The following is a 25,835-nucleotide window of genomic DNA, read 5'->3' as shown; positions in this document are numbered from 1 at the left end:
ACACCCGCAGGGCAGGGAGCTCACTATCTTTCCAGCCAGCTTGCTGCACTGTGGACAGAGAGAGGAGCCTCTCATCACCCCATGCCTCCCGTGACCTGCAGAGTCTGAACAATTTTCCACCACCCACTCCACGCATGGGAGGTCTGTTCTCTGCCCGTGTGTCTGCAGCACCTTCTGACTTTACGGTGGCAAAGGACCAGAGGCTCTCATGGGGGATGACCCACACCACGAGGACCCCGAACCCCAGGCTGCCCTTGATGGAGGCGGCAGCAGAGACGAGGCCTCAGAGGTCCGTCGCCAGCACTCACGTCAGTGCAGGAGCCCCGGGCCAGCGAGCCATGTGCCCAAGATCGCTCAGTGAGCCGGAGGTGGATGCCAGACCAGTGGCGGGGTCCCCTGCCCCGAAGCCATGGCCCCTCCAGGCCTGGGGTCTGTGGAGGCGGGGCTCAGGCTCGAGGCCCATCCTGTGCCCCCGCTGTTGGGCACAGGTGTCTGTGGACGAGCACGACAGGCCACCAGCACCGGTCTGTGACACTACACGGTTCTGGTGGCAAAAAGGCGGGGCTCACCGGAGTTTACGCCCGTCGCCTGCTGCTGCTCGGTGGCCTGACCGTTATAGGCATGTGGGGGCTACCAATTCTTTTAGGATTTGATCCAAAACTTATTTAGAAAATGAGGTCACAGGGCGCCTGGGCGGCTCAGTCGGTTGAGCATCTGACTTCAGCTCAGGTCATGATCTAGGGTCTTGGGATCGAGCCTTGCGTCAGGCTCCCTGCTCAGTGCTGAGTCTGCTTCTCCATCTCCTTCTAGCGCTGCCCCTGTTGGTGCTCGCTCGTTCTCAGATAAATAAATAAAATCTCAAAAAAAAAAATGAGGTCACAACCAGCTTGTGTCCTGGGAAGCAGGGACACCAGTGTGCGTGGAGCGTCGGGGTCTCAAAGGATCACTGAAACGGATTCCTGAGGGGTGACACCCTGAGGATTACAGGGTCTAGACCCCCGTGAGGTGGGCGATGCGGACCCGAGAGAGCTGCTCCCCCCGAGGTCACACAGCAGGGCCGAGCAGAGCCAGGTAGAGCCTGGCCGGCCCTGGTGTTAGCAGCTGCCTCCTGGCCCCCGGGATCCCTGCGTCCTCAGCAGTCGGCGGAGAGAGGTCATGTTCGAGCCGCCTGCGGGCTGAGCCAGTCGGTGTTGCAAAGCTCGTGGTAGGGAGGACTGAGCCCGAAGGCCCTCCCCTCGGCTCACCCCTGCCAGGAGCGCCCCGCCTGTACCCGCCCCACCCCGACCTGTTGGCGAGGGGACACCTACCTTCCAGCAGGGGTCCTCATTGGCTAGCACAGGGAAGAAGGGCGGAGAACACGTTAGCGGGCGCTGGAGGGGCACCAATCAGGACCGGAGGCCACGAGGCCCGGTGAGGCAGGTTCCCACCCAGGGCAAGACGGGAGCATCCCAGGCTCCGGTCCTCACCTGGGGTGGGACGGGAGCATCACGGGCCCTGGGACACCCAGTTCTCACCTGGGGCATGGCGGAAGTCAGGGTCTCTGCCCTGGTTGTGGCCAGGACCCACCCTGGGACGGGCACCAGGCTGCCCCGCAGGCAAGCCAACCTTCCACGGACCTCTCACAGGGACTCATTTTCAACTGTGCGTGTGGTTTTTTTTTTTTTTGTCCATAGCCCACTGTCCTTCTAGTAAGTGAGGCCAAACCTCACATTTAATGATCACAAAACATGGTTTTTCTCAGTTGCTGGCTCAGAGCTGTCCGCAGAGGACACTGTCCAGAGGGGAGCAGAGCTTCTGTGTGTAAGCAATGTCCGACCGTTTACCACGGGCTGCCGTGTCCAGCCCTCACGCCATCGTCCCGGCTCGGGCCCGCCCTCCTCCTCCGCACAGATGTCGGGGCAAAGGAGGCCACAGCGAGGAGGGCCTGGGAGCTAGAAGGCACCATCCGCTGGAAAGCAGCTCTGTCCCCACACAGGCCTGGAGCGGGGGGTCACCCATGCCGCCTTGGCCCCGGGCCCCGGGGCAGCCCTGGGGAGCCGTGGCCTACGGGCACTTACCTCTCGCTGTGAGGAACAGGGGGGTGTTGAGATAGTTGGACGCCAGCCGTTTCCTCTGCGGGGGACGGAAAACAAAACAAAGGCATCTCACATGGAGCCCTGCTCGGGGATGCGGCTCCCACCCAGGACGCACCCGGGACAGGCTCCCGCCCACGGCTCCGGAGGTCACAACTAGGACGGACACGGGGGCAGCAGCGCAGGGGAACGGCGGGTGAGCCGGCTCTGCCCCGTGGGAGGCACGGAATCTCCCCTGTCCCCTGGGGGTACAACCACCTCGCTCAGGAAGGACGCCCTAGAGACCCCAAATCAGGTTTCTGGCACATTCCAAAAGGGGGCTTCTGCCACGGGGGAAGCCCGTTCAAACCCTGGTCTGGGAGGCTTTGCTGTGGGGGGACGGCTGAGTGACATCACTCGGCTCGATGTGGCCGCGCTGTGCTCACAGCCAAGGGTGAGGCCCGTGGAGGGCCGCTCCCGGAGCTACGGTGGGCCCTGGGTTCAAGGGTCACAGCGCCAAGCTGACTCCTGACTTGCTCATCAGGTGGTCTCCCGCCGGCCCCCACGGACTTGGGACACTACATATGGCCGGGCCGGCAGAGCGGTGGATGGCTTCATCGGTGAGCGCGGCAAAGGGGACAGGGCCCTCGTCATACAGATGGCACACGGCTTCCTCGCGTGCCGGTCAAGAAACAGCTCAGCGACAATCTTTCAGAAGGGGCCCAGTGCTTGGGACACCATCTCGGGGACAGAGCACGCTCAGGAAAAGAGCGGGGAAGCGAGGGGCATGAAGACGGACACTCGGGCGCGTTCTCCGTGCGAGAGCCGGGGGGACAGGAGCAGAGGGCGGGGCGGCGGGGCTCCCCTGACTCCGGCGACCGTCGCTCTGGCCGGGACCCCTGCCCCCTCCCCACCGAGTTCCAGGTCATTGACGGGGACCCAGGACAGCAGCCTGGACTGACCAGCACCCTGTGAGAACAGCAGCACCTCGACCCTCCCACAGGCCCTCCTGGACCTGTCCCCCAGCAGGGACAGCCCGAGTCTGGAACGTGCCGGGCGCTGGCCTCTGGGGACCTCGCTCGGCTTCAGAGAGCTGCCGCGACAGCCGGACCACGGGCCCCAAGGAAACGGCTTCCCTGCTAGGGGATGATTCTGGGGCTGCTTCCTGGGGCCTTGACAGGGCTCCACACCTGATCGTCGGGGGGAAGAACCAGGAAACCTCATAACCTGCACCCAAGCCACGCTCCCCAGTGCAGCCCGAGTGAGGACCTGCCGTTCTGATCTGCGTCTGTTTCTCAACAGATTCTGAGCTCAGGAGGGGAGGGACATCATTCATTGTCATGCCCGGAACGCCAGTCCCCGGAGGGGCAGGTGAGGGAGTGCAGGGCCTCACCTCTGTCTCCAGGAGGCCACTGTAGGCGGGGTTCGCTGTGCTTCTTCTCTTCCGCTCTTGGCGTTTGTTCTGGATTTCTGGAAAGGCACAGACACAGCGGTTACTGGATCCTTCCTGTCCTGGGAACCCCGAACTCTTCTTCCTCTGCAAACCCCGGGCTTCCCGGTCCCCTCCCCTGCTCTGCAGCCTCTGTCTGCCCGGCGTCCCCGCCCCAGAGTGGCCTCCGAATCACTCACTCTGGGGCAGACAGATGGGCAGGTGCGCTCTCCACTCTGAACCTCCGTCTCCTCTTCCCGCAACACGAGGAAGGCTGCACCTTGAAACACTGCAGTGTCGTCGTGAGGCACAACCCCCATGTGCCATCATCCAGCCCGGGGGCATCTCCCGGGGGATGTCTGCTGGCCAGGCTAGCGCCTGCCCAACTGCACAGGGAGGCTCAGGGCAGCCCCAGGAACCAGGTCCACCTGCCGCTCAGGTGGGCTCTGCCCACGTGAAGCCTCCCACACGAATCCTTCCGAGGGGGCCCCTGGTGTGATGTGTTTCACGCGGTGACCATGACCACCCCACACACATGGTCCCCCGCTTTCCTTCCTTCTGCTTTGCCTCCCACGTGGAACCTGGGATCGGTTTCTCTGAATACAGCTGTTTTGACATGCTTTTCTAACTTGTCTTTTGGACTCAGTTTTCTCTTTTAAATCTTTGCAGTATCGTTCATGTGTTTCTTGTAAGGCACCCCAGGCCAGGCTCCAAATAAATAAATACTTAGGGTCTCATAGGCAGGGGGAGAATTTTTACAAGGAGAGCTACTTATAAAAAGCATAACCACAGTCAGGAGGTATCAGGAAAGCTTTTTCATCTCGACCTCACGACGACACTGCAATGTTTCAAGGTGCAGCCTTCCTCGAGTTGCGGGAAGAGGAGACAGAGGTTCAGAGTGGAGGAAGCTTGCCCATGGCTCGAAGCAGCATGAGTGGGACTCAAACGCAGACCTTCGGACGTGACCGGGAGGGCCCAAGCCCGAGTGGCTAGCAAGCGGCAGGGCCAGGCGGTCGGGCTCCAGCAACCACCTCCCTGGGCTGCGTGCAACGGGGGAGCACGGGACCCACACAGTCTCTTTGCCAAAACCAGAAGGCAGGCTCTGTGCAGACAGCCATGGAACCGGGGGGAGCAGGACGGCTCTCGTGGTCTTTGCGCTGACGACCCTCGCACGTGGGACAGACCTCCCAGGAGGCGGGTCACTGGCGGGTGCTGCCTTCCCACCGGCCAGCACCGCAGGCAGGCGCCGCGCAGAGCCTTACCTTCCAAGTGCTCCGTTGTGACCAGGCCCAGAGCTACCATGAAGGCGATTTTCTGAGGGAAGGAAACAGAGAAACGTTAACACAGCCTCCCGCGTGTGTTGATTTAGGGAACATTGGCGGAGCACCACCTTACGGGGCTGGCTTCTCGGCTTCGGGTTTCCTTCGTTTTCACCTATTGTCCGTCCCAGGACCCCACCCGCGACCCCACGCTGCGTTAAGTTGCTGTGTCCCCTTAGCTCCCCTGGGCTGTGCCAGATTCTCAGGCTGTCCTGGTCGTTAATAACCTTGACCGCTTAGAGCTTGGGCTGGGCAGGAAGGACGCCCCGGTGCTGGGACGGGTCTGATGGTTTCTCATGATGAGATTGGGTTATCGGCTTGGGGGCGGGAGACCACAGAGGTGAACCCCTTCCCAGCCCACCGTATCCGGGAACGTGTCAGCCGCGTGACTCCTCTGTCGCACGCCGCCCTCGATCATGGGGCTGGGGCGTCGCCTTCTCCGTGGCACATCCCCTCTCTGTCCCCCGTCCACACTGTCCTCGTCGGGAGGACCTGGCTGTGCAGGACTCACACTTCAGGAGGTGGGAACAATGCTTTTGTTGGCCACATGGATGGAAAAACTTGGGTGTAGTGGAATTTACCGGTATTCTCTCTTTCGCTGTCTGGCTTTTTGAATCTTACGTACAGACTCGGGTATAAAGCAGGCTGCCTGTGTTTTATTGTAGCACCTGTAACTTCAGTGTTTACATTTATTTCATTATTCCTATTTGTAAGTCGGCGCCACGCCCAACGTGGGGCTCAGACTCAGGACCCTGAGACCTAGAGTCCCCATGGCCACCAACCGAGCCTGCTGGAGACCCTCATGGTTCACATGCAAATTTTTTTTTTTTCATTTTATTTATTTTTTCAGTGTAACAGTATTCATTCTTTTTGCATAACACCCAGTGCTCCATGCAAAACGTGCCCTCCCCATTACCCACCACCTGTTCCCCCAACCTCCCACCCCTGACCCTTCAAAACCCTCAGGTTGTTTTTCAGAGTACATAGTCTCTTATGGTTCGCCTCCCCTCCCCAATGTCCATAGCCCGCTCCCCCTCTCCCAATCCCACCTCCCCCCAGCAACCCCCAGTTTGTTTTGTGAGATTAAGAGTCATTTATGGTTTGTCTCCCTCCCAATCCCATCTTGTTTCATTTACTCTTCTCCTATCCCCCACCCCCCCATGTTGCTTCTCCATGTCCTCATATCAGGGAGATCATATGATAGTTGTCTTTCTCCGATTGACTTATTTCACTAAGCATGATACGCTCTAGTTCCATCCACGTCGTCGCAAATGGCATGATTTCATTTCTTTTGATGGCTGCATAGTATTCCATTGTGTATATATACCACATCTTCTTTATCCATTCATCTGTTGATGGACATCTAGGTTCTTTCCATAGTCTGGCTATTGTAGACATTGCTGCTATAAACATTCGGGTACACGTGCCCCTTCGGATCACTATGTTTGTATCTTTAGGGTAAATACCCAGTAGTGCAATTGCTGGGTCATAGGGTAGTTCTATTTTCAACATTTTGAGGAACCTCCATGCTGTTTTCCAGAGTGGTTGCACCAGCTTGCATTCCCACCAACAGTGGAGGAGGGTTCCCCTTTCTCCACATCCTCGCCAGCATCTGTCATTTCCTGACTTGTTAATTTTAGCCATTCTGACTGGTGTGAGGTGATATCTCATTGTGGTTTTGATTTGTATTTCCCTGATGCCGAGTGACGTGGAGCACTTTTTCATGTGTCTGTTGGCCATCTGGATGTCTTCTTTGCAGAAATGTCTGTTCATGTCCTCTGCCCATTTCTTGATTGGATTGTTTGTTCTTTGGGTGTTGAGTTTGCTAAGTTCCTTATAGATTTTGGATACTAGCCCTTTATCTGATATGTCGTTTGCAAATATCTTCTCCCATTCTGTCAGTTGTCTTTTGGTTTTGTTAACTGTTTCCTTTGCTGTGCAAAAGCTTTTGATCTTGATGAAATCCCAATAGTTCATTTTTGCCCTTGCTTCCCTTGCCTTTGCCGTTGTTCCTAGGAAGATGTTGCTACAGCTGAGGTCGAAGAGGTTGCTGCCTGCATTCTCCTCAAGGATTTTGATGGATTCCTTTCTCACATTGAGGTCCTTCATCCATTTGGAGTCTATTTTCGTGTGTGGTGTAAGGAAGTGGTCCAATTTCATTTTTCTGCATGTGGCTGTCCAATTTTCCCAGCACCATTTATTGAAGAGGCTGTCTTTTTTCCATTGGACATTCTTTCCTGCTTTGTCGAAGATTAGTTGACCATAGAGTTGAGGGTCCATTTCTGGGCTCTCTATTCTGTTCCACTGATCTATGTGTCTGTTTTTGTGCCAGTACCATGCTGTCTTGATGATGACAGCTTTGTAATAGAGCTTGAAGTCCGGAATTGTGATGCCACCAACTTTGGCTTTGTTCTTCAATATTCCTTTGGCTATTCGAGGTCTTTTCTGGTTCCATATAAATTTTAGGATTATTTGTTCCATTTCTTTGAAAAAAATGGATGGTATTTTGATAGGGATTGCATTAAATGTGTAGATTGCTTTAGGTAGCATAGACATTTTCACAATATTTATTCTTCCAATCCAGGAGCATGGAACATTTTTCCATTTTTTTTGTGTCTTCCTCAATTTCTTTCATGAGTACTTTATAATTTTCTGTGTATAGATTCTTAGTCTCTTTGGTTAGGTTTATTCCTAGGTATCTTATAGTTTTGGGTACAATTGTAAATGGGATTGACTCCTTAATTTCTCTTTCTTCAGTCTTGTTGTTGGTGTACAGAAATGCAACTGATTTCTGTGCATTGATTTTATATCCTGACACTTTACTGAATTCCTGGACAAGTTCTAGCAGTTTTGGAGTGGAGTCTTTTGGGTTTTCCACATATAGTATCATATCATCTGCGAAGAGTGATAGTTTGACATCTTCTTTACCAATTTGGATGCCTTTAATTTCTTTTTGTTGTCTGATTGCTGAGGCTAGGACTTCTAGTACTATGTTGAATAGCAGTGGTGATAATGGACATCCCTGCCGTGTTCCTGACCTTAACGGAAAAGCTTTCAGTTTTTCTCCATTGAGAATGATATTTGCGGTGGGTTTTTCATAGATGGCTTTGATAATATTGAGGTATGTGCCCTCTATCCCCACACTTTGAAGAGTTTTGATCAGGAAGGGATGCTGTACTTTGTCAAATGCTTTTTCAGCATCTATTGAGAGTATCATATGGTTCTTGTTCTTTCTTTTATTAATGTGTTCTATCACATTGATTGATTTGCGGATGTTGAACCAACCCTGCAGCCCTGGAATAAATCCCACTTGATCGTGGTGAATAATCCTTTTAATGTACTGTTGAATCCTATTGGCTAGTATTTTGGCGAGAATTTTTGCATCTGTGTTCATCAAGGATATTGGTCTGTAGTTCTCTTTTTTGGTGGGATCCTTGTCTGGTTTTGGGATCAAGGTGATGCTGGCCTCATAAAATGAGTTTGGAAGTTTTCCTTCCGTTTCTATTTTTTGGAACAGTTTCAAGAGAATAGGAATTAGTTCTTCTTTAAATGTTTGGTAGAATTCCCCTGGGAAGCCGTCTGGCCCTGGGCTTTTGTTTGTTTGGAGATTTTTGATGACTGTTTCAATCTCCTTACTGGTTATGGGCCTGTTCAGGTTTTCTATTTCTTCCTGGTTCAGTTGTGGTAGTTTATATGTCTCTAGGAATGCATCCATTTCTTCCAGATTGTCCAATTTGTTGGCGTAGAGTTGCTCATAGTATGTTCTTATAATTGTCTGTATTTCTTTGGTGTTAGTTGTGATCTCTCCTCTTTCATTCATGATTTTATTGATTTGGGTCCTTTCTCTTTTCTTTTTGATGAGTCTGGCCAGGGGTTTATCAATCTTATTGATTCTTTCAAAGAACCAGCTCCTAGTTTCATTGATTTTTTCTATTGTTTTTTTGGTTTCTATTTCATTGATTTCTGCTCTGATCTTTATGATTTCTCTTCTCCTGCTGGGTTTAGGGTTTCTTTCTTGTTCTTTCTCCAGCTCCGTTACGTGTAGGGTTAGGTTGTGTACTTGAGACCTTTCTTGTTTCTTGAGAAAGGCTTGTACCGCTATATATTTTCCTCTCAGGACTGCCTTTGCTGTGTCCCACAGATTTTGAACTGTTGTGTTTTCATTATCATTTGTTTCCATGAATTTTTTCAATTCTTCTTTAATTTCCTGGTTAACCCATTCATTCTTTAGAAGGATGCTGTTTAGTCTCCATGTATTTGGGTTCTTTCCAGCTTTCGTCTTGTGATTGAGTTCTAGCTTCAGAGCATTGTGGTCTGAAAATATGCAGGGAATAATCCTAATCTTTTGATACCGGTTGAGACCTGATTTGTGACCCAGGATGTGATCTATTCTGGAGAAGGTTCCATGTGCACTAGAGAAGAATGTGTATTCTGTTGCTTTGGGATGAAATGTTCTGAATATATCTGTGATGTCCATCTGGTCCAGTGTGTCATTTAAGGCCTTTATTTCCTTGTTGATCTTTTGCTTGGATGATCTGTCCATTTCAGTGAGGGGAGTGTTCAAGTCCCCTACTATTATTGTATTATTATTGATGTGTTTCTTTGATTTTGTTATTAATTGGTTGATATAGTTGGCTGCTCCCACGTTAGGGGCATAGATATTTAAAATGGTTAGATCTTCTTGTTGGACAGACCCTTTGAGTAGGATATAGTGTCCTTCCTCATCTCTTATTATAGTCTTTGGCTTAAAATCTAATTGATCTGATATAAGGATTGCCACCCCAGCTTTCTTCTGATGCCCATTAGCATGGTAAATTGTTTTCCACCCCCTCACTTTAAATCTGGAGGTGTCTTCGCGTCTAAAATGAGTTTCTTGTAGGCAACATACTGATGGGTTTTGTTTTTTTATCCATTCTGATACCCTGTGTCTTTTGATTGGGGCATTTAGCCCATTAACATTCAGGGTAACTATTGAGAGATATGAATTTAGTGCCATTATTAGCCTGTAAGGTGACTGTTACTGTATATTGTCTCTGTACCTTTCTGATCTACTACTTTTAGGCTCTCTCTTTGCTTAGAGGACCCCTTTCAATATTTCCTGTAGAGCTGGTTTGGTGTTTGCAAATTCTTTCAGTTTTTGTTTGTCTTGGAAGCTTTTGATCTCTCCTTCTATTTTCAATGATAGCCTAGCTGGATAGAGTATTCTTGGCTGCATGTTTTTCTCGTTGAGTGCTCTGAATATATCATGCCAGCTCTTTCTGGCCTGCCAGGTCTCTGTGGATAAGTCTGCCGCCAATCTAATATTTTTACCATTGTATGTTACAGACTTCTTTTCTCGGGCTGCTTTCAGGATTTTCTCTTTGTCACTAAGACTTGTCAATTTTACTATTAGGTGACGGGGTGTGGACCTATTCTTGTTGACTTTGAGGGGGGTTCTCTGCATCTCCTGGATTTTGATGCTTGTTCCCTTTGCCATATTAGGGAAATTCTCTCCAATGATTCTCTCCAATAGACCTTCTGCTCCCCTCTCTGTTTCTTCTTCTTCTGGAATCCCAATTATTCTAATGTTGTTTCGTCTTATGGTGTCACTTATCTCTCGAATTCTCCCCTCATGGTCCAGTAGCTGTTTGTCCCTCTTTTGCTCGGCTTCCTTATTCTCTGTCATTTGGTCTTCTATATCACTAATTCTTTCTTCTGCCTCATTTATCCTAGCAGTGAGAGCCTCCATTTTTGATTGCACCTCATTAATAGCTTTTTTGATTTCAACTTGGTTAGATTTTAGTTCTTTAATTTCTCCAGAAAGGGCTTTAATATCTCCAGAGAGGGTTTCTCTAATATCTTCCATGCCTTTTTCGAGCCCGGCTAGAATGTTCAGAATCGTCATTCTGAACTCTTGATCTGACATATTACCCATGTCTGTGTTGATTAGGTCCCTAGCCTTCGGTACTGTCTCTTGTTCTTTTGTTTGTGGTGATTTTTTCCGCCTTGTCATTTTGTCCAGATAAGAGAATATGAAGGAGCAAATAAACTACTAAAAGGGTGGCAAAGACCCCAGAAAAATGCGCTGTAACCAAATCAGAAGAGACCCCAAATTGTGGGGGGGAGAAAGGGGATAAAAACAGCTTCTAAAAAAAAAAGAAAAAAAAAAAAAGAAAGAAAAAAATTTAAAAAATAAAACAAATAAAAAATATAAAAAAGAAAGAAAAAATATATATATTTAGATGAACTAGTCAAAAAATGTTAAAAAAGAAAAGGGTAAAAGTTTAAAAAAAATTTAGCAGAAGAAGAAAAAAGAAAAAAGAAAAAAAAATTGAAAAAAGAAAAAAAAATTGAAGTAGCCGCAAGACTAAAGAATCATGGAGAGAAAGCCATGAGTTCCGTGCTTTGCTTTCTCCTCCTCTGGAATTGCTCTGCTGTCTTAGGAATTGAATCTGCTTTCTCCTTGATAGATGAACTTCGTCCTGGCTGGATATTTTGTTGATCTTCTGGGGGAGGGGCCTGTTGTAGTGACTCTCAAGTGTCTTTGCCCGAGGCGGGATTGCACCGCCCTTACTGGCGGCCGGACTAAGTAATTGGCTCGGGTTCGCTTTTGGGAGCTTCTGTTCCCTGAACGCTTTCCGTAGAGTTCCGGAGGACGGGAATGAAAATGGCGGCCTCCCAGTCTCCAGCCCGGAGGAGCCGAGAGCCTGGCTCCTCAGTGCGCCCCCAGAGGACAGCACCCAATCACTCCCGTATCCCCAGCCTCTAGCCGCGCTCCGAGCTCACCCAGCCCGCGACCAGTTCAAGGTAACCCCGAGCTGAGAGTTTAGTCCTCGGCTCTGTCTCTGCAGCTGGCTTCTCCGTTCTAATACCTGCGAGCTCTCCGACACTCTGACACCCCCGATCCTTCTGTGACCCTGCGGGGCCTGGGGCCACGCTGGCCCTGCGTGGGCTTCACCCCGGTTTAGCCCCTGGAGCAATGTCCCTCAGTGGAACAGACTTTTAAAAGTCCTGATTTTGTGCTCCGTTCCTCCGCCGCTTGCCGGGAGCCAGCCCCTCCCCCCGCGGTCTATCTTCCCGTCGTTTTAGATTCACTTCTCCGCCAGTCCTACCTTTCAGAAAGTGGTTGATTTTCTGTTTCTAGAGTTGCTGTTCTTCTTCTCTTTGCTCTCCCGTTGGATTTGTAGGTGTTTGCAATGTTTAGATAAGCTATCGAGCTGATCTCCTGCTACCTGATGTAGTCTCAGGCTGCTACTTCTCCGCCATCTTGACTCCTCCCCTCACATGCAAATTTTTGATCCGTTTGGAGCTGACCCTGGTGTCGACGGTGTGAAGGAGGGATTCCTTTCATTCCGTCTGGCATTGGTGTCTTCCAATCCCACTTACTGAAGATTCCATCATTCCACTTTTTGCTGGTTTAAGGAGCCCTTTTGATCATATACTGAATTATCTCGAGTCTCTGTGGTGTCTTTCCGTGCCTCCTCTCCCATTCCTAGCTGTGTGCGGGAGCGACGGCGACACCTTTGGTCCCTAGACGTCACAGGATTCTGGCAGAATTCGAACCCCTCCCCCGTTCTTCCTGTTGAGCATTTCCTTGGGTCCTCTTGCATATGTTTTCATGTGAAACTTGGAAACCATGAAGGACACTGAGGTGTGTTTACTCGGATGATGTGAAAATGATCATACATTAACTCAGGTCATGACGATAACTTTCGGACGTAAAATTTTCCTTTCTGGAACCACGGTGCACCTCTCTGTTCTTCTTTTTCATTCGGGGGTTTCAAACATACCCTCCAGCGGCTGTCCACTGTTGTCAGTGATTTTTTTTTAAAGATTTTTTTAAGTTATTCATTTGAGAGAAAGAGAGAGAGGGAGGGGGGAGGGGCAGAGGGAGAGAGAGAAGCAGACTCAACACCAAGCAGAGAACCCGATGCGGGTCTGGATCCCAGGACCGCAGGATCATGACCTGAGCAGAAGGCAGATGTACAACCAACTGAGCCACCCAGGAGACCCTAGAATTTTCTTTTCCTTTTCTTAAGAAAGGGAGAGAGAGAGAGATACCTCTAGAGAGAGGGGCAGAGGCAGAGGGAAAGGGAGAGGGAGAATCTCAAGGAGGCTCCCTGCTGAGCGCAGAGGCTCAGTCTCTCCACTTCGAGATCATGACCTGAACGGAAATCAAGAGTCTGGGCGCTCAACCAACTGACCTCCCAGGCACCCCAATCCCAAGTATTTCATCTTGTTGCTGCAACGCAAGGAGGGGTACCTGTGAAGCTTCTAACACGCTGCTCTGCGTGTCTGTGACCGTCATCGTTGGTTTGCGTTAACATTAACCCTGCCGTGCCTGATTCTGTCAGGAGTAGTTTTGGTTTTGTTTTTTAATTGATTCTCTTGGGTTTTCTACACCATTTCAAATAGTGACTGCTCGCTGTTCCTTTTTTTTTTTTTTACTTCTGTTCTGTTCAAAATAGTTCTACTCCTCAATCTGTCCGCTTTCTGTGATCTTTTTTTTTTTTTAAGATTTTATTTATTTATTTGACAGAGATCACAAGTAGGCAGAGAGGCAGGCAGAGAGAGAGGAGGAAATGGCTCCCCGCTGAGCAGAGAGCCCGATGCGGGGCTCGATCCCAGGACCCTGAGATCATGACCTGAGCCGAAGGCAGAGGCTTTAACCCACTGAGCCACCCCGGCGCCCTCTGTGATCTTCTTTGAGGCACTGAAACCCTCAGCTACTACAGAGAAGCCCGGCCAAGAGCTCACGCTGCCTCCCACCTTCTCCCGCGCCCTCCCTGCGGGGTTACAGGGGAGGCCTTTGGATGTTGCTGGAAGAACGGAGGATCTACACTCGGATCTGTTTCAGCTCCACTCGGCTCCCGAGGCAGGGTGGTGCCCGGCGCGCTCCCTGCCTCTCAGGGGGGAGCCAGGCCCACGGAGCCGCATCTCCTGAGTTCCTGGGCAGATTTAAACCCTCGCATGCCCAGCCTTTCAGCTGGAAGGGCAGCTGGACTGGACATAAAGGCTCTCCTCTCTTCCCTCAGGATGGGGTAGATACTGCTCTACCGTATTCTGGGCTTGAATGCTGCCGGCATTCTTCCCTGCAGAGTGACATGATCGCTTTTGCCCGGATGCCTTCCAGATGCTTCTGTGCTGGGCGACGGGGCAGTGTGGTGTACGCGTTCATTTTCCCTGGTGCCCAGTACCGGGGACAGAGTCCGTTAACATGTGCACAGTCTTTCTTCTTTGATTCAGTCAACTTTTCTCAAATTAGGTTAAAAAAATCGGGACGTACCACCACACCACGGAAAGGGGGTCCCGTAAATTCTATCCTGGCAGGTGTGCGCTCACACGAATGCACAAGACTAACAAAATTATTAATGCGGCCACAGGGCAGATTCAGCCGATGGCAGTCCCGGCTGCAGTTCGGGGCCCCCTGGCTTCAGTGTGGTTTCTGGACTGCGGTTCGGGGTCCCCTGGCTGACCACTTGGCGGCAGGGACTCTAGGGGAGCCCCCCAGTACCGGCACCTGCCTCGCTGACCCCCCCGGGAAAGACTGGACTGAGCAAAGACAAGCAACGTGGAGACCAGGTCCCCTCCCCCTCCCCCCTCCCGCCACCCCGTCCTCCACAGGAGGTCACTTGAGTGCACACTGACTGGAGGACAGGAAATGGGAGAAAACCGCCTCCACGGGAGAGCCAAACCCACGTCACCGTGGGCGGTGGGAAGCGCCACTTTATCTCCTCGGCTCCGTAATTCTGGGCTCTGGCTCAGAAGCCTCCACTTATACGTCAGCTGGGTCCTCTTGGCTTGTCTTCGTAGGGATCACTCTTGACTATTTACAAACTCCTTCTTCCTTTTCTATTGTGTGTACTTTGCTCGCTCACTTCCCTCCTCCGACCCTCCCTGTGTCTTCTGCCGTGTCCAGGGCCCCCTGAGCTTATCCACTCAGATTTATATCCACGCATAATTCCAGCTCACGCTTCATTCTCTCTGGTACCGTGACACTCAGCCTTCTCCTCCCCAAACTAAGCCTTGTAACTTTTTCATTCGTGGTGATTCTTTTACTGTTCTCTTTCTTTGAATACACAGTAAGGTGCTGAATTTTTTTTTTTTTTTAAATCTAGTGAGTATCCTTTATCTTATGGTAAAAATGCTCTCTTTCCCCTATTTTTTCTTTCAAGTGGCTTTGCAATGATGCTTTGCCCCATGCCTTCTTTTGTTAAAGGTCACTGAAGAAGGGACTGTCCCTGGATCGGCTCTGTGCAGGGGATGGCAGGAAACAATTTAGAAGCTCCTGCGAGTGAACTGACTTCACTCCACGTATATGACAAATTATCACTTCTTTCTCTGTATCTCTGTGCTGTATCTGTGGTGGTGTATTCTTTTGCTTGTTTGTTTGTTTGTTTGTAGGGTGGGTAGAACAGAGGAAGAGGGAAAGAGAAAATCTTAAGCAGTCTCCAAGACCAGTGCACAGCCTGATGTGGGACTCGATCTCACGACCCTGAGATCATGACCTGAGCTGAAATCAAGAGCTGCATGCTGAACCGACTGAGCCCCCCAGGTGCCCCTAAAGCACCCGTTATCTCTGTTCACTCTGTCCAGTACCTTTTTAAATTTCAATGAATTACCATGTGTTTCATTCCCAGATTTTTCAAACCATTTTTATATTCACCCAGTCTTACTTTGTTTTTCATGATATTTTTTTGCTTCATTATTCCTTACTGAATTCAAGTGCATGCTATTCCTTTCTGAGAAAAACCTGCGTGACTACCAAAGTGTGCCTCTATGCCAGGCGTTGCTAGAGTACGCCACAAATTAACTTCCTCCTGAATGAACTCAGGTTCCAGACGCTGACTGTGCCTGCCGTCCTTGGCAGGGGTTGCTGCGCGGCTTCCAGAATTTTGTCCACAGGGTCATTTTTGGGTACAACTCCTTTTTCTCTTTCTTCTGCATTTCTGTCTTCTCTGCCTCCTGCTCACCCATCCCTTTGGGCAGGACTGCCATCTCCCTGGCCTTGCTTCTCTCCCCGGGGGCAGCTGTGGCCTCCGGCTCAGGTTGGCTCCTTTCTTTCTTGGAGAACTTCTGGGAACCTCTGGCCTGGTCACTTTCTCCCAGCGGTGGCCCCGGAGCCCGGGGACCTGGCGTCGGTCCTGCTCACTGCTTGTGTTTCTGGGAAACAGTCACACACAACTGCCTTTCTGTGGTCTCTTCCTGTCACCAGCCAGACCCCGAGACCTGACCTTGAATCTACCTGCTTGTTCTCAATAACCTCTGTTTTTCTCCAACCTCTTCTTTTGGGATTACCTCTTAACTCAGGCAAATATGACCCGAAACTGCCCCTTGATGGGATGGCCACTGCCCGGACCTCTGGGACCATCTGAACCAAACTTGGCCCATGCTTGCCCCGATGGGCCATGGAGCGACAGTGCTCCATAAGAGAACCCAAACCATTACAGAGCTAACGAACATCTCCACTCACAGACGAGCCACAGCCGCATGTACATAACACACAGTGTACGTACAGACGTGTTTCCTCAACACGCGTGCGCGACGTCATGCTCGCCTCTACGAACGATGACAAGGCTTCCCCATCTAAATATTCATCCTAATTCTAAACGAAAGGTCCCCATTCGCCCTGTCTGAGGGAGTCACTGCATTGGAAGCGACTCCCTGTGACCTCCTTATTTGCTGCAAATAAAGTTTACTTTGTGCGATCGCTCCGCCTGGTGTAGCTAATTGGCCAAGAAGCGAACTCAGGTGCTTTGGTTACATTGAAACATTTTATCTGCTGCTGTTGTTGTATGCAGCGGAGTTGCTATGCCAGGAGCCCCCCTTGATGGGTTTCCAGAAGGGGAGGGTGACTCGGTTATTTCTGAATTTTAGGAAAATCTTTCTAGCTGCCTGGAGACTACACAGCGGTTGACCCCATCCAGGGGCAGGAACAGGGACCGTGGTAACGGGGACGGCATGGAGGGAAGGAGCATCTGTGTGCACACGTCTTGCCCGGAGAGGTGGCTGGGCCCTTGTTCTGGCTGTCCCCCTGCAAGGCACATGCTGGTCTGAAGGTGGCCACAGTCTCAGTCGGATGCTGCCCAAGGCCAGGATAATGGGTGGCACAGAAAAGGTCACAGTTCTGTCCTAAAGGCCATGGACCTTGAAACAGGGAAGAGCGGGGCAGAGCCTTGGAGTTGTCCTGGTGCTGGTAAACTCGAGGCTCCTTTCCACCACCGGCTGGCCTGCCACGGGCTTGCTCACACAGCCCCGGGAGCCACCGATTGTCACCAGCCTCCTCAGGACTCCAAAGGGCTCATCTGAGGAAGTTTCTGGGGGCAGCTGCCGCTCCAACCTCAAGGGATCCTGACTTGGGCTCTTCGTGAACTGGTTTCAAAGACGCCACCAAGCCCCGTGTCTGCACCACACAATGCTCCCAGACCTCTTTAAAAAGAAAGTTTAATAAGGATTTTTACGCCAGGACATGTTGTAATTACAAGTTCTATGTAAGTCATTACACGTATTTACACTAATTATGTTGTTAAATGTAATTATGCTAATTGTATAAACGCACCATAGCTGGATTCCATGTACTTTGGGAGAGCACGGAGGATCCACCCAGAAAACCTTCGATGGTGCAGTGGGCGCGAGGCAGCCCCGCGGGAGGACGGAGGGGTGCACGGGGGAGCCTTGGGCTGCGAGCCGGCCCGGGGCTCACCGTGCAGACGGCAGGTGCTCCCCCGGCACCAAGGGATGGGACTGAGTGCCTCTGCAGATAAACGGGCTGGGGCCGCAGACCAAACCTGGTTCCATCTCAGCCTCAGCGACTGGTAGACTCTGACTCCCTGCAGGCTTTTCGGACACTCTCCTGCTCCAAGACATTCCATGGCTCCCCAGTGCCCAGGGACTAAAGTTCCACCTTGGCAGCCTGCATGCGGGTCCTCCAGGATGAGGCTCCGGCGCCCCTCAAGCCTGTGCTTCAGAATTCTCATGAGTTCGTGCTGCCCGGGCTCCGAGTAGACCAGCCGACTCTCCTGAGCCTGCCAAGGGCCTTCCCGCCTGCCAAGTGACCGCCTGAGGAGCGTCCTCTGCACCACACATCACCCCCCACGCCTCTGCCCCCCTCTGTTGAAGCCCCACCTGCTCCCTGGGCCCTGCTGGTCCTGCCCCTCCTCTGCAAAGCCTTCGCCAGGCCTCCCGCTGCAAACACGCTCTGCCCTTCATCCTGTGCCTCCTCCCCCGGCTCTGGATTTGCAATTCTCTGACGACACTTGAGTTTTTTTAGCCAAAGTTGAAGTCCTAGTGGTCATACCGGGAGCAGCGAGGTCCCCGAGGGCCAGGACTCCATCTGCCCCATCTCGGCAGCCCGACCCTCGGCACAGAACCTGGCACCCAGCCAACCCTAAGACGTGTCTGATGAATGCCGAATGGATGAAAGACTGACTGCTTCTGATACCAACAGCACATGATAAAAAGAGTCCTTAGGAGCTCTAGGAGCCCCGTGGGGCCTCTTCTGCCCACTGAGGAGAAGTGGTCAGGGAAGGCTGCCTGGAGGAGAGGCCATCTGAAGTGAATCTTATAGGATGAATGAGAATCGGGTAGGGAAAAAAGGGGGGTGTCCAAGTGAGGTCAAATGCATGGAAAAAGGCCCAAAGCATTGACTGTGACCCAGGAGGGCAGAGGATACAAGAGGAACACGAGAGGGGTCACCTGCTGGGACCAGAAGTTACCAAAGAGCTCCCGGCCTCTTACACCCCCACAGAGCAGGGGCTTCTGTGCTAACCATGGATTAGGACAGCACCACGAGGGCCCACATATCCCTCCTCCCTCCGGGGGTGGTGGGGAGATGGCACTAATACACAATTTCTGGGAAGTTCTACAGGTACTTTCAGGAGTCGGCTGCCTCTCCCGCGCCACCCCTGGCTGCAGCTGACTTCCAAAGCATCTGCGGTCTTGCTCTCCAGCCCTCAGATGCTCAAGAGTGGCCACAGGCAGGGAAAAGAGGCAGGGCCACGGCAGCACCACGTGGTGTCAAGAGCCCTGCCTCCTGCCGGAGGAGACCCTGAGCCATGGATCCTCCTGGCTGTGTACTGCGCTGTTGTCCCTGCCTCCTACGGAGATGCCCAGAGCCCAGCCACCCTACCTCGGGGTTCTCCTGGCTCGGGGGCCGGTCCTCCTTCTTCTTTTTGGTCGCCTGAGCTCCCTGAGATGGCTCCTCCGTGGGCGGCCGCGACTCCGCCGTGCTCTCGGGCTGCGTCTGCACCTGAGGCTGGATGATGATGACCTGGAAGGCGGGGCAGGGGTGCGGGGTGAGGGGGGCAGCCGCAGAGGAGAGGGGAGCCAGGAGGGCCGGAGCATCACGGGGCCTTGGAAGGCAGGATTATAGAGCAACAAGGCAGCCTGCACCAAGCCCTCCCATCCAGCGGGCACCTGCACCCAGGGTGGGCTCCTCCGGACAGCCCTTCACACGGAGAGGAGGGTCTGCCTGGGAACGAGCCTGGTGTAGAACCCCGAGGGGACTGGGTTCAGTCCTGTGCTACCGTGTCACAGCTGTGCGGCCTTGGGCGGTCACTTTGCCTCTCTGAGCCTCGGCTTCTTTGCAATCCTCCCTCCAGGGCGGTGGTAAAGATTCGAGAAGCAAAGACTCAAAAGAGCTTGGCTTCTTCATCCCCAGTTCAAGTGCAGGGAAACTGAGGCCAAGAGGGCTCAGATTTGCCACCTGAGGTCATTAGGGGTCTGTCCGAGTGCACTGCCCAGTCTGTCCCCTCCCCAGCCTGCCCTGTGTCTGAGGCTTTCCAACGTGGCCTGGGGGGTAGGGGTGGGGAAGGGGGAGGTGGGCTCCAGACCCTGCTCAGCACAGCCCAGAGTGGCCCTACGTCGTCAGCTGTCATCGGGCTTCACGGCCATCGTTTGGTTTGATGGAAGGGTCTGAGGCTGAGAACCTGAAAGCAACTTACACAGGCCAGCCGCTCCCTGCGGCAGACGCCCCTCCATCTGGGGCTCGACGACTTTATTCATCTTTTGGACGGGAAACTGGGGGAGGAACCATAATCTCTCATGGATCCAGGGGAAGGAATTCGCCAGGAACAGTCAACCAGGGTCTCACCCAAGCCAAGAATAACCTGAACTTGTATTTTTCCCCCTAAGAATGTGACCATCGTATGAATTAGAGGCTTCTAAACAGGAAGGGGGAAAAAAAGCCCCCATTTTTCTGCTCGCTTATGGGAGACTTTGTTCTCCTTTTTATCACAATTTTAAATCCCTAGAATTCTCTGGATGGAAAAAAAAATGCCCCTCTTTATATTCATAGGAAGAAAAACATTAAGGTCCCCAGTAGAAAACCGCAAAAAATATTCTCAAACATGTCACACAGAAGGAGACAGAATTCTTGAAAAGTATGGGGAAACATCCAAGCTTCCTAATAACCCAAGGAATTCAACTTTGAACAGCGAGCATCTGTTTGCACCAATTAAATGAGGAAAATGTGTTTAAAATGACAGCACTGAATGCTGGTGAGCTTGCAGTGAAAAGGGCACATGCATCCCACAAAAGGCACCCCGCAGACACCTGCTAAGTGCCCCCTGCGGACCAGGTATGGTCCGGAGGAGGGCGCCTCCCCATCCCGTGATGACTGAGAATCCCCGGGGCTCCCGCCCACGGGTGGGAGGACCCAGAAGCATAGTGCACCCAGACATACACCGTGTGCCGTAAAATCCAGGCGCTCAGAAGTGGAGCACCAGCTTTCAGGCTGGGAATTAGGAGGGACGCTGACCCCAGACAAGAGGGACGTTAGCCTGGCAGGCCCCAAACTGGGCACAGAGGAAAGGAGGCTAAAAAGAAGAAGGGGTGCCTTTCTCGCAGCCCCACAGCCCCGAAGGCCTGCCCTTACCACCTCCATGGACCTCAGAGGGGGACAGGGAGAGGACCTCAGTTTCCTTTTTTTTTTTTTTTTAAAGATTTTATTTATTTATTTGACAGAGAGAGAAAGATCACAGGTAGGCAGAGAGGCAGGCAGAGAGAGAGGGGGAAGCGGACTCCCCGTCAAGCAGAGAGCCCGATGCAGGGCTCGATCCCAGGACCCTGAGATCATGACCTGAGCTGAAGGCAGAGGCTTAACCCACTGAGCCACCCAGGCGCCCCCTCAGTTTCCTTTTAAATCTTGGCAAGAAATCACAGACTTTCCGTTCGGGGCCAGGGCTTCCCCAAAATTCCTCGGCTCCCTGACTACACCAGCCAGAGGCCCAGCACCAGCAACGGGCATCGTCCGGCCACACTTCCTACTGGTTAATTCATGATTCCAAAGAGGGAAGTGATTCACTCACAGACCAGTCCCTCTTTTCCCACCGGTGTTCACTGTCCAGCCGAGTGTCCCCTCAATGACACGCACCCACCTGCATCGTGTCACACGCGTGCCGACCCCTTCCCTTCCCCTCCTGCTCACACCGCCCGCCTGGCCCTCCGACCGCCCGGTCGCTCGCTCGCTCCGTCGTTCCTCCACAGCCCCGTCCCGCCAGCGCGGACACCCTCACGGGACCGCTCACTCACACCCCACTCATTCGAGGGGCTTCTGGGTCCTTCCGCCAACCACGCACTTGCTCCGCTCGGGCAGCCGCCTCCCGCGTGAGCGGGCACACACCCACCTTCTTGTCGGCGCTGATGAGGAGGGGCTGGACCTTGACGCTGTCGCTGACCACAGACACCGCGGTGCTGGGGCCGATGGCGGCGGCATTGCTGGGGGCGGTGGAGATGATGGCGTAAGCCACCCCGGCGCTGCTCAGGGGCGAGGCGACGGCGGCGGGCTCAGCGAGGGCCTGGGGCTGGCTGCCGGGCGCTGGCCCATGGCTCACGGTGTTGTTGGCGGTGGGGAGGGCTGGGCTGGGGTTCTTGATACTGACCACGGTGGCCTTCTGGAACGTCGGGGGCTGCTTGGGTGGCCGGTCCCGGCCTGGGGTGACGGGGAGGCTGTCTGGAATCAGAGTCTTTGGCCTAACCTGGGGAGGTAGGGGCAGGTGCATGGTCACAGACACACAAGACACACAAGCAGGCGGGGGGGCGGCCCTGAGCAGACCCGCCACTCGGGACAGATGCCCCCTCCCCGGGCACTGACATGGCCAGGCTCAGAGACCTCCCACGTTAGCGGGGACGGGACAGCAGCGGAGAGGCCCTGGGGCTCAACTCTGGGCCCGAGCCCCTTCCAGCTCAACGCAGACAAGACGGTGAAGAAGGGGCGGAGGGATGGGAAAGCTGCCCGTGGACCGGTCAGGGGCCCTCTGACCAGCTGCAAAGCAGCGAGCTGCCTCTGACGCCAGAAGCCCACACAGCGCTGTTGCTGGGATGGTGACCGGGAGGGGCCATGGGCGCTCCTTGGTCCGGGTGGGGCACACAGTGAGTTAAAGCTGGTGTGTTGAGGTCGATTCCACGTTAACACCTGTTAAACCCCTAGGGCCTGCCTGGGCCTACCTAGCCATAGTCACTCCATGTTGCCTCGGTAGACATTCTGTTGTTTAATAAATGCCTCAACAGTTATTGATATCAGTTCCAGGTAACTGTTGCTAAAACACACCTAAAACAAGGCCATTTTGTTTATATCGGTTCCAGGTAACTATTACTCAAACACACACTAAAACAAGGTCAGACAGGTGGAAACATCCAATCAGCCAAAGCCACATACGTAAAGGTCTGCGGTTGTGCCGGATAAAACGAGCCTGTAAGACCAAGGGGCGGGGGTCGCTTTCTTTGGAGGCGGCTCTGGCCGGTCAGTCCGACTTCTAATGCTTGGCATAGAATAAGGCTTTTGCATAACTTTCACTTTGTCTCAGTCTCGTTCCTTTGATAACGGACCCAACAGGTGCAGAAGGCGAGGACATGGTTAGGCCAGGGCTCCGGACGGCTCGATCTGGGCCGATCCCCCCTCCAGCACCTGTGTGGTATCGGGCATGTACCTGCTCTGTCGGGGACAGGGGGGCGGGGACACACAAAGTCTTGCGAGCGTCCCAGCATTCCTGCGACCAGAAACGAGCCTCACGCCGACCCCGTGAGATCTGCACCAGGGCCACCTTCTTGGGGACGAGCAGGCCGAAGAGGACTTGCCCTGTCTTGCCTCATCTGAGCCCGTGACCGCGCTGCCAAGCTGGCATATGGCCCATTCTACAGATGAGCAAATGGAGGCCTGGACAGGAAGGGACTTAGCCCTGGAGAAGAACGATGCCCCAGGCGTCACTGTTGGGTAGCGGGACGCGCACTCAGGACTTCCACAGGCCCGCCCAGTGTCCGTGCGGGCTGGCGGTGTGCGGTGTCGGCCACACCCATCGCCCTCACCCATCACCAGTGACCCCCGTGGAGGGAGGGGTCAGGGTGGCTCCACCGGGGCTCTGTGACCTGGCGTAGGTCACATCAGGTGCCCTGTGCCCCTCAGTCAAGCCAGCATCCTGTCTGCCTGCTCCTCCCCAGGGTCCGCTGCAGAGCCGGCCTCGATTCGAGGGTCCCTCCCTTCCCCCACCAGGCGGGCTCTTCACCACAAGGGCCTCCCACCATCAGGGGACCCGCCAAGTTGTATGATCCTGTCCTGCTCTGTCCTTGATCTGTGGGGTCGGGATCAGAGCCTGACACCTATACCAACACTGAACGTGGGAAACTCGGACGGCTGCCAGCTTGGGGATGGCTGCACTCTGACTCTGCAGGGGACAGGTGGGGACAGATGGGCAGAGGGCTGGTTAAGGAGGGTCACCTGCTGTGAGGTCAAGGGAGGCCGTTCTTTGCTGTCGGTTCCTCCTACCCCGGTCACTCCTCGTTCAGCACCAGGTGACCCCAACTCTGCATGTCGGGGAGCCGTGCCCAGGCTGCAGGGGCTGGGCTCCCGAGAACGGGGGCCTCCAACCCAGAGAAAACCTATTCAGGAGACCCCAGAGCTCGTGACTTTCAGCTGGTGCCACTTGGAGACGAGCTGGGTGCAGACCCAGGCTGGGCCTCCTCCCACGGGGGTCCGTGGGGGGGGCCTTCCCTCCCCTCTATGCTCTCTTCCTTCTCCGGGCCTGGCGGGAGTCAGCACAGGTGGGCTCCCGGGAAAGGCTGCCCCTCGGGCAAGAGCTGCCGCGCATCACCCCCGAGCGCGGGGCGTCTGTCAGGAGCTGCCCTCACCTCCAAGCCACCAGCGTATGGAGTACACAGCACGCGCCCAGCAAGGCTGAGCGCCGGTTAACCGCCAGCAGGCGTGGTCATACAGGCACCCGGCCACCTGATTCAGCTTCACGGCCACAAAGAAGGCCCCTGCACCAGCCCCTCTGCAGGAGGGGAGACTCAGCCCAGGAAGGTTAAGAGGCCAGGAGACTTGTCTGAAGCGTGGAGCCCGGTCAGGGATGCTGTGGACGGGACCCAGGGCGCCTGGCTTAGTATCTCGCTGCCTCCCCAGATGAACCATCTTGTACAGGGTTTCCTGCACTGTCTAAACCTGACTCCGACCCAGGGTTCAGAATCTCTATTACCTCGTGATCCCGTCCAGAAATAAGCTCATCAAGAAACCACACTGAAGGTGCATCTTGATACTTTCTGTCCTACTCTAGTCTGGCTTCCTTTATTCCATTAAAGAAAAAAAAATCCTGGGTCCTAACCCACTGAAATGATTTTGCAATTCCTCCTGATAAAAACCGGGTCTCACCGGAACGTCTGTCTCCTCCTCTGACGGGTAGACAAGGCAGACGGCGAAGAGACACGCCCAAGCAGGTCCCTGCCCAGCGCAGTGGCCACCTCAAACCTCAGTGCTTGGGGGCTGGGGACAGACGGACAGACCCCCCGGGGCCCTCCCTGAGCTGCTTACCTGAGGTAGCACCGCCGCTCCTTGCCCGGCCAGCCTCTGCAAGGAGCTGACCTGAGGACCCGTGACAGGCACTGCAGTGATGGCTCCCAACGCCTGGAAGACAGGAGGGGGCACTGAGCCGGGACCGCCGACACCGCGCTGAGGCCACCGGGGCTGCCCGGCAGGTGCATGACTCCCGCCACCTGGCCAAACGGGGCACAGCACCCCGGAGGCATAATCTGGGCTCCATCAGGAGTTCACAACCACGGAAGTATGTTTTTGTCACGCAGGACATTCTGGAAACCAGAGAAAGAAACAGGATGGCACCGTCCCAAAGACACTTGGCCCTCGGCTTCCTTTTTTACAAGTAAAGCTTTTCAATATCAATACCCATCTACTAAAAACCGACGAAAATTAACGTTAATCCATACTTCGCTCCATTATTTTTTTAAAAACAACAACAAAATGGAACAGAGACCTAAAGATAGAGCCTAGAAAACTAGAAAAAAGCCACAGAAGAAAAATCCGCGGGACCCTAGGCTAGGCAGAGAGCTTTAGTTGTGACCCCAACACCCAGACCATAGAAGAACACATCAACGACCTGGACGAGAGGAGAATTTAGAAGCTCCTGAAGCTTACGTGTGAACAGAGTGAAAAGCCCCAGACAGGGAACACAAGCTTACGAGTCACGTGTCTGATAGAGACCGGCACCTGGTCCGTATAGAGGAACTCTCAAAACGCCATCATCACAGGGGCGCCTGGGGGCTCCATCGTGAAGCGTCTGCCTTCGGCTCAGGTCATGATCCCGGGGCCCCAGGATCGAGCCCCACGTTGGGCTCCCCGCTCAGCGGGAAGCCTGCTTCCTTTCCCTCTGCCCCTCCCGCCAGCTTGTGCTCCGTCCGCCCCCCACCCCATGAATGCATTAAAAACAAAAACACAGTCATCAGAACAATCCAATGAAAACAACAAACACGAGATTTGAGCAGACACTTCGCGAAGGAAGATGCGCACACGGCAAACGAGCACATGACAAGACACCAAACACGTGGGTTATTAGGGAGATGCGAGTCAAAACCAGGGCGAGGGCCCACGACCGCAACCTCGCCTCCTGGATGGCCGCATCCGGAATCCGGCCCGAATCAGGAGTTGGCAATCACGTACGGCAGCTCGTCCACTGCCCTTGGGAACATAAAATGGTACAAGAACACGGCAGAACAGCTCGGCCATTTCTCATAAAATTCAACATATGTATACTGCTATGGGCTGAATGCTTGTATTCC

The 25,835-nt window shown here is 53.4% G+C and overlaps 1 protein-coding gene across 2 annotated transcripts in view; it reads right to left on the bottom strand.

Moving 5' to 3' along the window:
• The window catches only part of PHF21B (PHD finger protein 21B), a 93,348-nt gene that overhangs the window by 6,490 nt on the left and 61,023 nt on the right, over positions 1-25,835 (bottom strand). For both annotated transcript variants that reach the window (XM_046010747.1, XM_046010748.1), the window contains exons 3-9: positions 24,577-24,669; positions 21,404-21,754; positions 18,907-19,047; positions 4,743-4,794; positions 3,445-3,521; positions 2,058-2,112; positions 1,308-1,330 (exon numbers count right to left, since the gene is read on the bottom strand). In XM_046010747.1, the coding sequence (XP_045866703.1) occupies positions 1,308-1,330; positions 2,058-2,112; positions 3,445-3,521; positions 4,743-4,794; positions 18,907-19,047; positions 21,404-21,754; positions 24,577-24,669 (792 nt within the window). The remainder of the gene's footprint in view (positions 1-1,307; positions 1,331-2,057; positions 2,113-3,444; positions 3,522-4,742; positions 4,795-18,906; positions 19,048-21,403; positions 21,755-24,576; positions 24,670-25,835) is intronic.

The sequence above is a fragment of the Meles meles genome, chromosome 7 (genome assembly GCF_922984935.1).
Source record: "Meles meles chromosome 7, mMelMel3.1 paternal haplotype, whole genome shotgun sequence".
Lineage (NCBI taxonomy): Eukaryota > Metazoa > Chordata > Mammalia > Carnivora > Mustelidae > Meles > Meles meles.
The sequence above is the reverse complement of the archived record's forward strand: the minus strand, read 5'-3'. Positions and strand labels throughout refer to the sequence as shown.